General features: G+C 45.5%; 2 protein-coding genes across 2 annotated transcripts; one reads left to right on the top strand and one right to left on the bottom strand.

Moving 5' to 3' along the window:
- Positions 1-1,458: 1,458 nt before the first annotated feature.
- On the top strand, positions 1,459-10,812 carry a1cf (apobec1 complementation factor). The gene is made up of 13 exons (XM_053413693.1): positions 1,459-1,618; positions 4,014-4,164; positions 4,299-4,433; positions 4,510-4,640; positions 4,731-4,969; positions 5,392-5,556; positions 5,727-5,824; positions 6,390-6,527; positions 6,942-7,086; positions 7,694-7,929; positions 8,520-8,656; positions 8,743-8,897; positions 9,345-10,812. Exons 2-13 carry the CDS (start codon positions 4,063-4,065, stop codon positions 9,497-9,499), a joined length of 1,836 nt encoding a protein of 611 aa, XP_053269668.1. The 5' UTR covers positions 1,459-1,618; positions 4,014-4,062; the 3' UTR covers positions 9,500-10,812.
- Positions 10,813-12,156: 1,344 nt separating this feature from the next.
- LOC128426878 (microfibril-associated glycoprotein 4) lies at positions 12,157-15,740 on the bottom strand. Its single transcript, XM_053413933.1, has 7 exons — positions 15,655-15,740; positions 14,740-14,813; positions 14,217-14,375; positions 13,739-13,777; positions 13,571-13,667; positions 13,309-13,479; positions 12,157-12,565 (listed from the first exon to the last, which is right to left on the bottom strand). Exons 2-7 carry the CDS (start codon positions 14,779-14,781, stop codon positions 12,303-12,305), a joined length of 771 nt encoding a protein of 256 aa, XP_053269908.1. The 5' UTR covers positions 14,782-14,813; positions 15,655-15,740; the 3' UTR covers positions 12,157-12,302.
- Between the last annotated feature and the right edge of the window lie 554 nt (positions 15,741-16,294).

Below are 16,294 nucleotides of genomic sequence, written 5' to 3' on the forward strand. Positions count from 1 at the left end.
CTCCTTTACACGTAAATGAGACAAAGTGGATGAAGAACACTTCACCTCCACCTGCAGGGTTCCGCTGCTCCAGGAACCACGATCTAACACGAAGAGAAGAAGAACAGACAGAAGCAGGTGGAAGAAAACTGAGAGAAGTGAAACTTTAAATCCCGAGACGGTTCCAGCTCCGACAACTGCTGCAGGAAAAAACGTGACTTTAAAATCCGCAGATCCGCGAAGAGTCCTGGCAGAGAGGAAGAGGAGCAGAGGAAGAAGAGAGAGAGGAAGAGGAAGAAGTGGAGGAGAAGAACGAAGCAGGATCCAGTCTCACTTCGGGTTGAAGCTGCAGAGAGATGTTCCGTCACATGAGGAAGAGTCCGAAAACTGAGGAAGAGGAGGAGGAGGAGAATTGAAGAGGAGGAGGAAGAGGAGGATGATCATGAAGAGGAGGAGGAAGAGGATCATGAAGAGGGTGGAAGAAATTTGTTTCTTACCCCCCCCCCCCCTCCTCTTCATCCTCCTCATAACAAAGATACATTTTTTTTAAGTTTATTTGGTCACTCATGGAAAATAGAACTTAATTTTTTCCGTGACACTTGATGATGTGATGATGCAATCAGTCATCAATCAATCATCAATCATCCATCATTCTTTGAATGTCACCTACAGTTTAGTGTTTCCACTGAGAAGCACGCACAGAAGGTCCTTCTGTCCTGTGACGCCCCCTGTCTGCTGGTCACCGTCACTACACTTCACTTCTCAGGAAAAGCAGGAGTGAAATATTTTGCTGTTTTTCATATAAAACCTCATGTTACATATGAACATGAACTGAAAACACATGTAAATGTTCAATGATGTGTTTATATGAAAACGAGACTAAGATTCGTATCTCTATTTAATATCAAAAAGCTGATGGGGGGGTGAATAATGAGTGAGATTCAGAAATATATATAGTATGTTTATATATATATGTTGTTGTAGGAAACATGAATACTATATATAGCAGTCATGTTTCCTGTAACAATAAAATCCGACAGATTCAATTAAAACTGAAAACCTTCTAATCTTTCTAAAATCTATATGTCCATTGATCAAATTATAAAATATTAAATGTGAGTCATTTATTTTGACGACACATCAGTACGGACAAAATGTATTTCTATTTTCAGTGATTTACAGCCGCTCCAGGAAAAGAAATAAAAGATTTAAATTTAGTTTCTCATATTCTCTACAGCGACTAAATATCTGCTGTGTGTGTGTGTGTGTGTGTGTGTGTGTGTGTGTGTGTGTGTGTGTTTGTGTGTGTGTGTGTGTGTGTGTGTGTGTGTGTGTGTGTGTTAGCAGGTGAAGAGAATTTGCAGAGCCCTCTGATACAGATAGTGACGGTCGGTCAAAGGCCTCCTGACACCAAACACACACACACAGTGTATTTGCATGTGTGTGTCCACAGATAGCAGCAAGTTAAACATTAACGTGGGCTCATAAAGCTAACACCAGGACAGTGAACCTTTGGAGTTTGATATGATGTGATCACACACACACACACACACAGGCCCATGATGACACGTGAACACACACTCAGTGTTCACAATGACACAGCTCTGATCGGAGGGAGGTGATCTCTGAACGTGCTCAGGTGAGTTTTTCTTTTAACCAAATTAGATCAAGTTATTAAATGTGAATTTAAAGACAGAGAGAAGGAGAGAGAGCATGTAAAGTACGGGTCGTTCGACCGCTCTTCTTCACTGGTGTGTGAAGAACAGGCAGAACAAACAGGCTGAGCAGGATTAATGGAGAGTGTGTGTGTGAAGTCAGTGTCGCTCGACCATCGTTGGTGTTGCTCAGACAAAACCACAGAGAGAGAGAGAGAGTGAAGGTCTCTTTTCCCACAATAGGTATAAGCATATTTTTAATGTGGTTATTTTATTGCAGCATCACATTAGAAATAGATCCATTCATAACATCGAGCAGAAATATGATCCCAAAAAAAATGAAATATTGATCTTATCAAACCAGTGTAATCTTGTCAGCTAAATGCATTTGATATATCCCGAAATAATTCAAGAACATTTACACTTTAATTTGTTTTGGTTCCATTTAGGTGAAAATAAAAAGAATAATAATATAATAAAATGCATTTGAAGGTTTTTATTCACCCTCACCTCAATTTGAATAATTTAAAATCAACATGAAATACAAATATGTTGTCTTTGTATATTTATTATTCACTAATCGACTCTGAGAGCTCCTCTGGGTTTGTTTATATAAGTGGGTCATCCATATTTAATCAGCATTTTATTGATGTATTGTTTTTAAATCTTAAATCCTAAATCAATGTTTTCTACAGAAGCTTTAGCTTCAGCTAGCGTAGCCAGAGTGACTCACTGCGCCCCCTTCAGGTTCAAAGTGGAATAACAAGACGAGATGATTAGCTGACTTTAGCTGGCAGGTTTGTTGAAAGGCATGCTGGGAAAAAGTGTCTGCGTGAATCAAACTCCCGGCTGTCAATCAAAGATTGTTTTGGATATATATATACAAAAGATTATTGCTGAATTGATGAGTTCAATGACAGTTTGAGGAAAAGGATTTTTTTTTGTGAGCTGCTGATCAGAGAGACACACACTGGTAGTTAGCTAACAGTTAGCTTACAGCTAGCATGCTAACAGATGGCCTGCTAACCTCATTGAAAGAACAGGACACAAAGTAAATTAATAAAGTTGAATACAAAATAAAAGTCTTTATTATCTTTATATTAACACAAACAAAACATGGTTTAAACTTTTTTGTATTTGTTATTTTCTTCTTGTTGTGTCATCAATGAGCTGTGTGTGTGTGTTTGTGTGTTTTTTGTCTGTGTGTGTGAGGGTGCTCTTGTACAGCTATCTTTGTGAGGACCAGTTTGAGCTTAGAACCTACAAGTGAGGTGTTTTTGTCCGGTCCTCGCTTTGTGTCTGTGTGTGTTTGTGTGTGACTGTCTGTGTGTGTCTGTGTGTTTGTCTGTGTTTGTGTGTGTGTGTGTCTGTGTGTGCCTGAGTGTGTCTGAGTGTGTCTGTGTGTGTGTGTGTGTACTCCCCCCCTATCAGCAGTATTGATTGGTGAAATTCAACCTCAGCCTCAAACTTTTCAAACACATTCAGGTAAAATGATAAATTCAAAGCGACTCATGATTTTCATCTGTTGAAATGTTTCCGTGTTTTCAGGCGAGATCTTCAAAATTCCTCTGATTCAAACTTCACTGGAATTTAAAATGAAATTCTTCAGATGCAACAGAAACATTTATGTTCTGTGCTGATGGTCATTATGAAATCATCATCCACTCGGTGTGTGTTGTACTCACAGTCGCACACTGAGTGATGAGGACGTGATGAAGACACGTTGTCAGTACGACAACTGTCATGAGTCTGTTAGCTCGTCTGTGATACCTGGTTATTAGCTTGATTTGTTTATACATCTAATCATCAGGTTAGAAAGAACCGACCTCATGAAGGACATGTTTGGAATTCAGACCTTTTGGAAATTTCAGAAAATTGGGAATATTCTGAGATAAAAAAACACAAGCAAAGTATTTGTTATTCGTAAACACGGGACACTTTAGGTCAAAGAGGACGTTTATGTCTGTTGGTATGTTTGTCTGTCCTCACTGAGCTGAGACCTGGTTTCAGGGTTTCAAGATGAAGTTGTGTTGACAGACCTGAGAATATTTGATTGGAATAAAGTACATGTGAAGACAAAGATGTGTTTATTTAATCCCAACGCTGTGGTGCGTCCGTCTCATGGTGGTTTGACTCTGCTGTGGTTTGTCCTCAGTCTCTGTCAATGATTACAGGACAGACCTTGACCTCCATGAAACTCACTTCAAAACACCGCTGGTATCTGAGGTTCAGAGGGAAAACAACATGATTTACTTCATCTACTGATACACACTTCTATATACGTGTACTTTTATTGCAGCACATTAACTGGTACTATTCACTGACAACTGAACGTATGTTTATCTAAATATAGTTTCATGTTTTTCTGTTTTTTTCCAGTGAGCACCCCTAATTTCCCTGATTTACATTTCACTGACAATCACACCTAATGGAATCCAATCAGAAAGCGAGTGGGGACGGGGCGCTGGGGACGCAGAAGGAGGCGGCGCTGCGGCTGCTCACCCAGCGAACAGGATACCAGCTGAAGCAGGTCAGGACTCCATCTTCCTGGAGAACCTTCATCTGCTGCTTTGGTTCCTGTAATGGGCCCTGATCTGAAGTTCTCTGTGTTCTGTAGTTGACTTGAGTTCTTACCTTGTGTTTTCAACCCTTGTCCTGTTTCAGGAGAACGGTCAGCGGCGGTATGGCGGCCCACCGCCCGCATGGGACGGCCCACCACCAGAGAGAGGCAGCGAGATCTTTGTGGGGAAACTGCCGAGAGATCTGTTTGAAGATGAACTGGTTCCACTGTGTGAGAAGGTGAGAGGAAGATGGTTAATGTGAGAGTTCCAACCACGATTCAACAATTTTTTAATTTCCCTCTTCGTATCTGCAGTTTGGTAAAATCTACGAAGTGAGGATGATGATGGACTTTAACGGGAACAACAGAGGTTACGCCTTCGTCACCTTCAACACCAAACAGGAGGCCAGAACAGCCATGAAGCAGCTCAACAACTACGAGATCAGGTCGGCCGCTCTTTTACTTTTATTCAACTTTGGAACAAACCAGTAAATGCTAACTCATCCAAAATATTATCATTTTCCTCATCGCTGCAGGAACGGTCGCCTCCTCGGTGTTTGTGCCAGCGTCGACAACTGCAGGTTGTTTGTGGGCGGGATTCCCAAGACGAAGAAGCGCGAGGAGATCCTGTCGGAGATGAGGAAGGTCACCGAAGGGGTCATTGACGTCATCGTGTACCCGAGCGCCGCCGACAAATCCAAGAACCGAGGCTTCGCCTTCGTGGAGTACGACAGCCACCGAGCCGCTGCCATGGCTCGACGCAAACTGCTGCCAGGTAGAGACTCTATCACTTTCCTTTTCAAAACGTACTGAATAGAACTCATTGTTTGCATCTGTTCAAAAGTTCTCTCATTAGACATATCAGATAATCCTAACCCAGATTTGTCTTACACCTTTCAACAGGTTTTCTTTTAAACCTAAATTTGAGCTTCAGGAGAAACCGATGATTTACTGTGGTTCAGTGATAGAATCAACACATCAAACAACATTACCCCCTTAGTGTCAAACATCATAAACGATATCAAAGTCTCCTGAGACGGAATAAGACAACTTATCAGCAGCCAATCAGAGCCTGCGTCACTCAGTCAGTAACCAATAGAAGAGTTGGGATGGCTGTGATAAGATAAACATTGTAAAAAACATAAAGAGATTCAAACCTCCTGAAGCTCTTTAAAATCACAGATCTTTTTGTCTCAGGCCGTATTCAGCTGTGGGGTCATGCCATCGCCGTGGACTGGGCTGAGCCGGAGGTGGAGGTTGATGAGGATACAATGGCAACTGTCAAGATACTGTACGTCAGGAACCTGATGCTGCAGACCACAGAGGAGACAATCGAGAAGGAGTTCAACAACCTCAAACCAGGTACCATCTCTACCAAACACCAGGTCAACTTAAAGCCCGGATGTCAAACTGTCTTTGAACGCACCCACAAGGAAAAGAAATGTTTCAACCTGGATCCTCCAGGTTGAAACTTGTAGCCTCAGACTGAAGATCTGAAAACGTGATTTTACAGAAGAGGGTTTGTGTTGCAGGTGCAGTGGAGCGAGTGAAGAAGATCAGGGACTACGCCTTCGTCCATTTCACACATAGAGACGACGCCCTCGACGCCATCAATGCTCTAAACGGAAAGGTCAGCAGCTATAACCAATCACAAGTTCACTCATGGGATGTTGTATAAATGATGTCAAGCAGACGCTGATCACAAACACACAAACTGTAGTGGTAAGCCCTGACGAGGGACCAAGGGATGGACAGATGATGAAATTATGGTGAATTGTTTTAGCTACTTTTTGGTTAGTTGTGAAATCAGCATTGTGAGTTCATCAGGGTCCATCACAGACCATCGGGTTTCATCACACACCATCACAGACCATCACAGACCATCGGGTTTCATCACACACCATCACAGACCATCAGGGTCAATCACAGACCATCAGGTTTCATCACACACCATCACAGACCATCAGGGTCAATCACAGACCATCAGGTTTCGTCACACACCATCACAGACCATCAGAGTCCATCAGGTTTCATCACAGACTATCAGAGACCATCAGAGACCATCAGGTTTCATCACAGACTATCACACACCATCAGAGACCATCAGGGTCCATCAGAATCTCACATTGTCACCTTCATCACATGTATTTTTGAAAAGGAGACGTTAAACTATGTTGCTCTTGTTTCCGCTTCAGGTGGTGGACGGATCTCCTATCGAGGTGAGTCTGGCCAAGCCTGTGGACAAGGACAGTTACGTTCGTTACACCAGAGGGACGGGAGGACGGGGAAGCTCTCTGCTGCAGACCGACTACACGGCCTACACCGTGGGACAGGTAAGACCCTGAACGCACCACAAACTCTGTCACCAGGTTCATGTTTGGACTGGTGAAGGGAAAAGTGTGAAAGTAAGAATGATTTGACACAAGTGGAACATCCAAGAGACAAAGACAGGAAGTGGAACATACAAGAGACAAAGACAGGAAGTGGAACATAGAAGAGACAAAGACATACAAGGAAAGTCATTTCAAAGTAAAACAAACAGGAAGTAAGAGTTCTTAACCTCTGGTGCCGCCGTGTGGACTCGGCCTCAAAGTACAGCCGCCACGACATAAACATCTCTCTCCATCTAGTGGACACTTAGAATCATTGCATCATGCAGAGCAGCGACAGCAGCCTAAATAGATCAAACAAGGTTTGGTTTTAGAACATACCAATAAATGACATCACATGTTTTCGTGGTGCTGCAGGTGTACGACCCCTCGGCGGCGTATCTCGGTGCACCCGTGTTTTACGCCCCCCAGGCCTACGCTGCCATTCCAGGTCAGTTTCGGTTCCCGGCAGCCAAAGCTCACGTTGGAGGTCGAGGTCTGATCAGGACGCCATCTGTTCGAGGTGAGGGGGGGGGGGGGGGACTTTGTGTCACTCAGTCTTTGGACCCGTCCACTCGCACACAGGTGTTTAAGGTTGATTTAAGTTATATCGCCCCCTGTTGACAGCTCTTGACAGTGGACAGAGTCTTTGAATAAATACCTGTGAACATGTGGACGAGGACTAAACCGAAGAAGCTGAATATGAATCTGGTTCAAGAGACGAGCTCAGAAACAACGTTTCATGAAAACTCACAGAATCTCTTGAGTTCAAAGAGTCGAACTTCTCAAAGTCTGAGCTCGTCTCAAATCAAGTTTCTAATGTTTTCAAAACACAAAATCTGAAGTAAAATGATCAGTGACTGAATATAAAGATTTTCATGATCTTGAAACTCAAAAATTAAAAAATCCAATATGATCGATTCAATCAGAAATCATTACAACCAAAAAGAATTGAATGAATGTAAGTGGAAAATGAATTATCTGGTTACCATGACAACCACTATGGCGTGCGCTCTGGGTCGTGAGGTGGAGCTGTGTTACCATGGCGATCATTGTCTGATTGTGTGATTCTTCTTCCGGTTGATTTCCGGTGATTTGATTGATTTCACTGCCTTTTCGATCTCCTGTAGAAATTTACATGACTGTACCTGTAGGGGCTGCGGGGGTGCGGGGGCTGGGTGGGCGGGGCTACTTGGCCTACGCTGCCGGGGGAGGAGCCATGGGCCGAGGTGGTGGGGGCGCTGGCGGCGCCTCCTATGGGCTGAAGATGGACAAGCACCCAGAGGAGAAGCTGTACGACCTGCTGCCCGGCATGGAGCTGACCCCCATGAGCCTGAAGGCAGCCGCCATCAAACCTGCTCCACAGGTAACGACACACGAGAACCAACAGAAATAACTGTCCAGACGATCAAGAGCTGTAAATAAAGACGACGACGGGTCTTCACTTCCTCCAGAGAAATAAAATATCTGGTGGTGATGACGTCATTTACAGTCAGAGTCTGAGCAGTAGTGATTGTCGAGTGGAGTCGTGCTAGCAAGGTCCCGCCCATACATGCTTTCGTCCAACCAGGAGTGAGTCTCAGCTGTCAATCATGACGTCTCAGCCTGTTTTTCATCAAATAACTGATTGAAACCAAATTGATCAGAAACACTTGAACAAACCTCAGAGAGATGAGAACTGAAACCACAGAAACATCTTTACAAACATTCATTTAACGTCTCCTTCCATTTTTTTGTGTGGTCCATGTCCCATCTGCTAACATGGAGGAGGTTTATGACCTTTATTGCAGCCAGACACCAGGGGGCGATCTAGCTGTCATGTCATCCATCTTTATTTACAGTCTTTGGTTTGAACACAGTCCTGGCGTCAGAACAAAGATCCTGTGTTTGGTGTGAGGACTCACTTCACAGTGACTTGAGTGGAAGCAGAACATGTGGTGTTGTTGGTGTCTCCAGGTTCTGGAGGAGCTGTGTCAGAAGAACAACTGGGGACAACCAGTGTATCAGCTCCACTCTGCCATTGGTCCAGACCAGAGACAACTGTTCCTCTACAAGATCACTGTCCCAGCTCTGGCTACACAGTATCCCAGCGTGTACAAAAACTCGTCTTACCTTTACTGCAGTTACTACTCTTACTACATGCACTCGTAGTAACTCTACTGTCTCTGTCCGCCTGCAGTCATCCCTTCACCCCTGCTAAGCTGTGTGCTGCTGTAGAAGAAGCTCGAGTCCACGCAGCTGAGCACACCCTGCAGACCCTGGGTCTGCAGACAGAGGGCGCCGCTGACACCAGCTGTGCTACTGCTGCCGCTGTGGCCTCAGTAGCCTTCCCAGGTAAGTGAAGGTCCGTACACAAACCAAAGACCCACACATCAGAGAGAGTGTGCGACAGAGGAACCACCACTCTGTAACAATTGTGTACAACCACGAGTGAACAGTTTCTGCAGCTTCAGCAAATCAAACAGAGTGAGACATCTTAGTGTGTCCCCTCATGTCCCTGTTGGCACTAGTATCGTATATAGTGTAGTACTGTATAGCATGTAGTGTAGTAAGGTGTATAGTATAGTGTGGTATGGTATAGTATAGTATATAAAAGTAGATGGTATACAGTCAGTAAAATATGTAGTATCTACAGAGTACAGTAAAGTGTATAGTATATGAAAGTATCATTGAGCCTGAAGATGAATCTTTTTGAAGTCGTTGACAAAGTGAAAAGTTTGTGTGTTTGACACATCGGACGTTTTGTTGTCGATGTAGTGAGTTGTGGTTCGTCTCTTTCAGGCTACACTCTGGCGAGTCCGGCGTCGGCTGCGGTCGCGTCCCAGCTGAAGCAGGCGGTGTCTCTGGGTCCGGACCTGACGGCCTACACCACCTACGACGGCTACCCCGCCTTCGCCGTGGCAACACGCCACAGCGACGGGTACGGAGTTTTCTAGAGCCGCGTTTCCAGAGAGTAAAAACACACAACGCCAAGGCTGCGTCGCACTATTGTGTGTTTTCAACAGGTTCTCATTTCAGATCAGTTCACAGCGTTTATCGCTGACTAAACTAAATCAAACATCAGTCGTCAATCAGAGTGAAAAACATCCACCACCTGATTCTGTAGAGACAGAAGCAGAACAGTGCGATGCACCTTCTGTCCAGCAGGGGGAGAAAACAACGTTTTGAAACCGCTGCTGAAAATGTGTCGGACTCGTCAGTGAAATAAATTCCTCACGTTCTTTACTTCATTTGTTCTATTTCTGCCGTTCCTCTTTGATTTCACCTGAATCGTGTTCGTTGGTATCTGAGGTGATTTTGATAGCCGACCTCTGATTGGCTGCAGGTTTGGTTTTTGTTCTAAACCGAATCGTCACATTTCTTTTGTTTGATCTTTTTCTATTCGCCCGCCTCATCTTATCTTATTATCTTTAAACTGTCTCTCTTGTGTTCGTCAGATCATTTCACTGCTTTTAGTCTCATTGGATTTTAAATCCCTCAGAAGTTTAGTTTGTCTGTGAAGATGCTGATACGTGGTCTGGGATTCTAACCTGGGGACACGCTTGTGGTCCCGGGACGTTCTGGTCTGATGAACATGACGTCAAAGACATTTATGACTCGTCCTTAAAATATGAGACAAATTCTCTGAGATAATTTCCTCTTTTTCTTTCATTTAATAAATACAAGAAAGCTCATTTTGCTTTGTGAATATCTTTGTGACCATGATGTCGAGTCGTACAGCATCACGGAGGAAAATGTAAAACCTCAAGTCGCCACCAGGTGTCAACAGAAACACGTTAATGAACTAGAGTGATGCTCCCGTCACTGCAGTGAAACCACAGAAGAAGAAGTGATTCAAACTTAATGTTGAAACTACGAAGGTTCAGTTTCCTCATCGTTTTCATCCAACGTTGTCACATTTAGTTTTTATTAATAAACCAACGTTTAATAATTTTTCATGTGCAAATAAAAGTATATTTTCAAGTGAAAAGATAGCAAGCGGCCCCCTCTAGTTGTGCGCTGACCCCTGAGCTGTGAACACGCTGAAGCAGAGACAGTATTAAAGTGCTGAAGCACTTAGATCTTATTTTTATACCAGGAGAAGAAGAAGAAACATCCAGACACTTATTCTGCCTTTGTTTGATCAGTGATTGTCTCATGAATCTGAATCAGTGAGAATCCGTGACGACAGTTTTCATATCAAAGGAAACTTATTGATAAATTTCACGATTCAAAATCTTCCTGAAATAAAGAATCTGAAGAAACAGAAGCTCAAATGTTTTATTTCATCATTTATACGTTTACTGTCTGAGTCTGTGCAGGAGACACATGAGACCACATGGGACACATGGGACACATGAGACACATGAGACACATGAGACACATGAGACCACATGGGACACATGGGACACATGAGACACATGAGACCACATGGGACCACATGGGACACATGAGACACATGAGACCACATGGGACACATGAGACCACATGGGACAAATGACACCCTGTGGGACACATGGGACACATGAGACCCCGTGAGACCCCGTGAGACACATGAGACACTGTGAGACACATGGGACACATGAGACACATGAGACACATGAGACCACATGAGACACATGAGACACATGAGACACATGGGACAAATGACACCCTGTGGGACACATGGGACACATGAGACCCTGTGAGACCCTGTGAGACACATGAGACACATGAGACCCTGTGAGACACATGAGACACATGAGACATATGAGACACATGGGACAAATGACACCCTGTGGGACACATGGGACACATGAGACCCTGTGAGACCCTGTGAGACACATGAGACACATGAGACACTGTGAGACACATGGGACACATGAGACACATGAAGCGACATGGGACACTTGAGACACATGAAGACACATGAGGCACATGAGACACATGAGACACATGGGACACATGAGACCCCGTGACACACATGGGACACATGGAAAACCTTGGACACATGATACCACATTAGAAACATGAGACACATGGGACACATGGGACACATGAAAACACATGAGACACATGAGGCACATGAGGCACATGAAGACACATGAGATACATGAGACACATGAGACACATGAGACCCCGTGACACACATGAGACACATGGGACACATGAGACCCCGTGACACACATGGGACACATGGAAAACCTTGGACACATGATACCACATTAGAAACATGAGACACATGGGACACATGAGACCCCGTGACACACATGGGACACATGGAAAACCTTGGACACATGATACCACATTAGAAACATGAGACACATGGGACACATGAGACACATGGGACACATGGGACACATGAAAACACATGAGACACATGGGACACATGGGGAACATGGGACACGTGAGACACATGAGGCACATGAGACCCTGTGACACACATGGGAAACCTTGGACACATGATACCACATTAGACACATGGGACACATGAAAACACATGGGACACATGGGGAACATGGGACACATGAAGACACATGAGTCACATGGGAAACATGAGACACATGGGACACATGGGACACATGGGACACATGAGGCACATGAGACAAAAGAAAAGACACATGAGACAAAGACATCATTTTTGCGTCTCGTTTATTGAGGACATGCAGAAGGTGAAGATTCACATCAGGGTTCAAACTTGTGATTTCATTGGACTTTGACTGATGAAGGGGACAGATGTTGAGACAGATCAACATGTGGTCTGCTGCTGCTCTATGAAAGTTACTTAGGCTGCACAGGACGGACCTTCATGACGATGGACTTCACAGAGTAGTCATGGGTTTTTTTCCAAGAGAACCATGAAACCCCAGTAGCATAGGGATCTTTCTCCTGCCCCCAGCGATAAACCCCATTAGGGTTTGCACGGTGACATTTGTTGTACCAGAAACCTCCCATGAAGGTTGAGGCACAGTTCTTAGGCATCTTGTCCTGGTCTTTGTCAAAGGTGGAGAACTTCATACCATTGTGTGCGTTCATGGAGTCTCCTAAAGGGACACAGAGAAGACATAGAGAAGACATAGAGAAGACACAATGTCATAGACTGACAATATCTGTAATCAACAAGGGATTTGTCTGAAGGAAACATGTCTCTGTCTGTCTCTCTCTGTCTCTCTCTGTCTCTCTCTATGTCTGTCTGTCTCTGTGTCTGTCTCTGTCTCTCTCTGTCTCTGTCTCTCTGTCTCTGTCTCTGTCTCTCTGTCTCTGTCTGTCTCTCTCTCTCTGTCTGTCTCTGTCTGTCTCTCTCTCTCTGTCTGTCTCTGTCTGTCTCTGTCTGTCTCTGTCTCTCTCTGTCTCTCTCTGTCTGTCTCTGTCTGTCTCTCTGTCTCTGTCTGTCTGTCTGTCTCTCTCTGTCTCTCTCTGTCTCTCTCTGTCTGTCTCTGTCTGTCTCTGTCTGTCTCTGTCTGTCTGTCTCTGTCTGTCTCTGTCTGTCTCTCTGTCTCTGTCTGTCTGTCTGTCTCTCTCTGTCTCTCTCTGTCTCTCTCTGTCTGTCTCTGTCTGTCTCTGTCTGTCTGTCTCTGTCTGTCTGTCTCTGTCTGTCTCTGTCTGTCGGTTCGATGCCGTCTCTCAGGAGGAGAAGTTTCCATGGACAAGATTTCAAATAGTTTTCTTTTGACTCAACAAAAGAACAAAAACTGAAAAACATTTGTATTATCCAGAATGAAAGAAGAAGAATGATAAATGTGTCTCACACACACACACAGACCCACACACACAGACACACACTAACCTGCTCCTTTATCTGTGAATCCAGACACAGTCAAAGTGTATCCTTTACACTCAGAGTCGACAGAGAAGATCCTGTAATGTGCAGACGCCTTCTTTCCCTCAAAGTCCTCCATGTCCACCTGTAACTCAAACTTCGTGGGTCCTGAGGTCAGATAGTGGATGTTGTCCAGACCTGTGACCACACACACACACACACACACACACACTCAGTTGAAGGGGGGTGTGTATTTACAGTCAGCTGTTCCTGTGGTTCCACTTCTCACCGAGCCAGTGTTCTCCCCACACCGGACCAAAGCCGACCTTGTACTGAGCCCAGGGCCGGTAGAAGTTGACGGTTCCATCCATCCTGGTCTGAATCACCTGAGCAGGTCCACAGAGGAACATGAGTCCATCTGATTAGACGCTTATTGAAAGTCATTACAAATACTCACTGTCCAGGCTGGTTGGTCTGGACTCATCTGACAGTACACCTGCAACACATCAACACATGTGATCAACTCATATGTTTCACTCACGTGTTTTTCACTTTCAACACCTTCACTGACACTGACCAATAGAAGCCCAGAGATTCCTCTGGTACCAGTGATCAAGAATCAAATCTACTTCATTCAAACGTTTCCTCCTGAAGCAGCAGCTGGATGAAGTGAGTCTGATGTGTGAGTGGGAACCAGAGAACAACTGACTGAGAGTCACAGACACAACCAGCTGCAGAGTGAAGCTGAACTCAGATCAGTTCAAAACACTCTGAAGTTATTAAACCAGAGTTTATCTCCTAGACTCAGCAGGAATCAGTCCCCTCATGTGGCTGCAGGGGGTGCTGTTGATCAGTATCAGTGACATGTTGCTTTAATGATTCTACGTATGACACTGAACATGTTTCTGTCCAATAATAAAAACACGTGAACGTACTTCGACTCTGAGCTTCTCTCCTGCAGGGTAGATGGAGTAGGTGCCGCTCTGGTGCTGATCTCCGACCTCATTGATCTGGCTGCAGTCAGCAGGATACTCAACGGACCGGCAGCTGATCAACGCTGGAGCCAAGAGGAGGAGGAGGACGACTTGAAACATCTGGAACACAACAGATGTTTCAACACTTTGACCTCCTGAGTCATGGGGGTGTGGCCACAGTCAACAGAGGTGGAGCTTATCAAGATAAAGATCCACATAGTTTGTCCCCAAAGCCACAACTCACAAACCTCTGGACAACAACACAACAGAAGATTACATGTTCCCTGAGTGGAGTATGACAACATGCATAACACACGCTTATAGAACATGCAAATATCAATAGACTAGTGCGTCTGAACACTAACAGACCACGGTACAACCTGCCGGACTCTAGGAAATCAAACTCTTAACAAAGTGTCTGCAGGTGAACCTGCGGTCGCTCAGGGGGCAAGCGAGTGAGCGAGAGAGAGAGAGGTTGTTTCACCTTCTGGTGTCTTTGATTCTCCAGCTTCCAGGAAACGCCCATCACCAACTGGTTTCTGCTGAAACTGGACTAATCTGAAAAAAACACAAAAACACAGTCGACCAATGAGTGAGTCACCTGTCTCACCTCACCTGTCTCTCCTCACCTGTGTGAACTCACCTGTCTCCCCTCACCTGTCTCACCTCACCTGTCTCTCCTCACCTGTCTCCACTCACCTGTTTCTCCTCACCTGTCTCCCCTCACCTGTCTCTCCTCACCTGTCTCCCCTCACCTGTCTCTCCTCACCTGTCTCACCTCACCTGTCTCCCCTCACCTGTCTCCCCTCACCTGTCTCTCCTCACCTGTCTCCCCTCACCTGTCTCCCCTCACCTGTCTCTCCTCACCTGTCTCCCCTCACCTGTCTCTCCTCACCTGTCTCCCCTCACCTGTCTCTCCTCACCTGTCTCTCCTCACCTGTCTCTCCTCACCTGTCTCTCCTCACCTGTTTCTCCTCACCTGTCTCCCCTCACCTGTCTCCCCTCACCTGTTTCTCCTCACCTGTCTCCCCTCACCTGTCTCCCCTCACCTGTCTCCCCTCACCTGTCTCTACTCACCTGTCTCTACTCACCTGTCTCCACTCACCTGTCTCCACTCACCTGTCTCCCCTCACCTGTCTCTCCTCACCTGTCTCCCCTCACCTGTCTCTCCTCACCTGTCTCTCCTCACCTGTCTCCCCTCACCTGTCTCCCCTCACCTGTCTCTCCTCACCTGTGTGAATTCACCTGTCTCCCCTCACCTGTTTCTCCTCACCTGTCTCCCCTCACCTGTCTCTACTCACCTGTCTCTCCTCACCTGTTTCTCCTCACCTGTCTCCCCTCACCTGTCTCTCCTCACCTGTCTCCCCTCACCTGTCTCTCCTCACCTGTCTCTACTCACCTGTGAGTCAAACTGAAGAGGAGTCTTCACCTTCAGAGGAAACAGATAAACTGATGTTGCTCCTTCACGTCTTTTATCTGCTCACGAATCTGTGACGCCCCCCCCCCCCCCAGGCTGCTAGGAACCTGGGTGTGACCCTCGACTGTCGACTCTCCCTCACTGCCAACATCACTGCAACAACATGTTCATCAGAATAAACACTGTCGACCTGAGAACACTAATAAGCCACATCATAACCTGGTGGACGCTGAGAAGATGAAACTCGATCTCTGGAGGAAGTAAAACTCATAACAGTTTCTGAACCACATATTAGTTTATTCTATCGTGCTCACTAGTTAAATTGTTCATTTAATAACTTGAAATCGACTCTCCCACACTGCTAACATCACTGCAACAACACGCTCAACACAATGAACAAGTGCCTCTTGTGTCGGCCTCAGAACACTAATAGACCAGCAGACCTGTAGATACATGCTGCACCACATCGGGAGAATACGTCCCTTTCTGAGTGAGAAGGCAGGTTCTGGTCCAGGCTCTGGTCCAGGTTCTGATCCCACCTAGACTTCTGCACCTCCCTCCCCGCAGGTCTACCTGCTGCTGCCAACCGACCTCTGCAGCTCATCCGGAAACCAGCAGCTCC

Source organism: Pleuronectes platessa, chromosome 21 (assembly GCF_947347685.1).
Source record: "Pleuronectes platessa chromosome 21, fPlePla1.1, whole genome shotgun sequence".
NCBI classification, from domain to species: Eukaryota; Metazoa; Chordata; class Actinopteri; order Pleuronectiformes; family Pleuronectidae; genus Pleuronectes; species Pleuronectes platessa.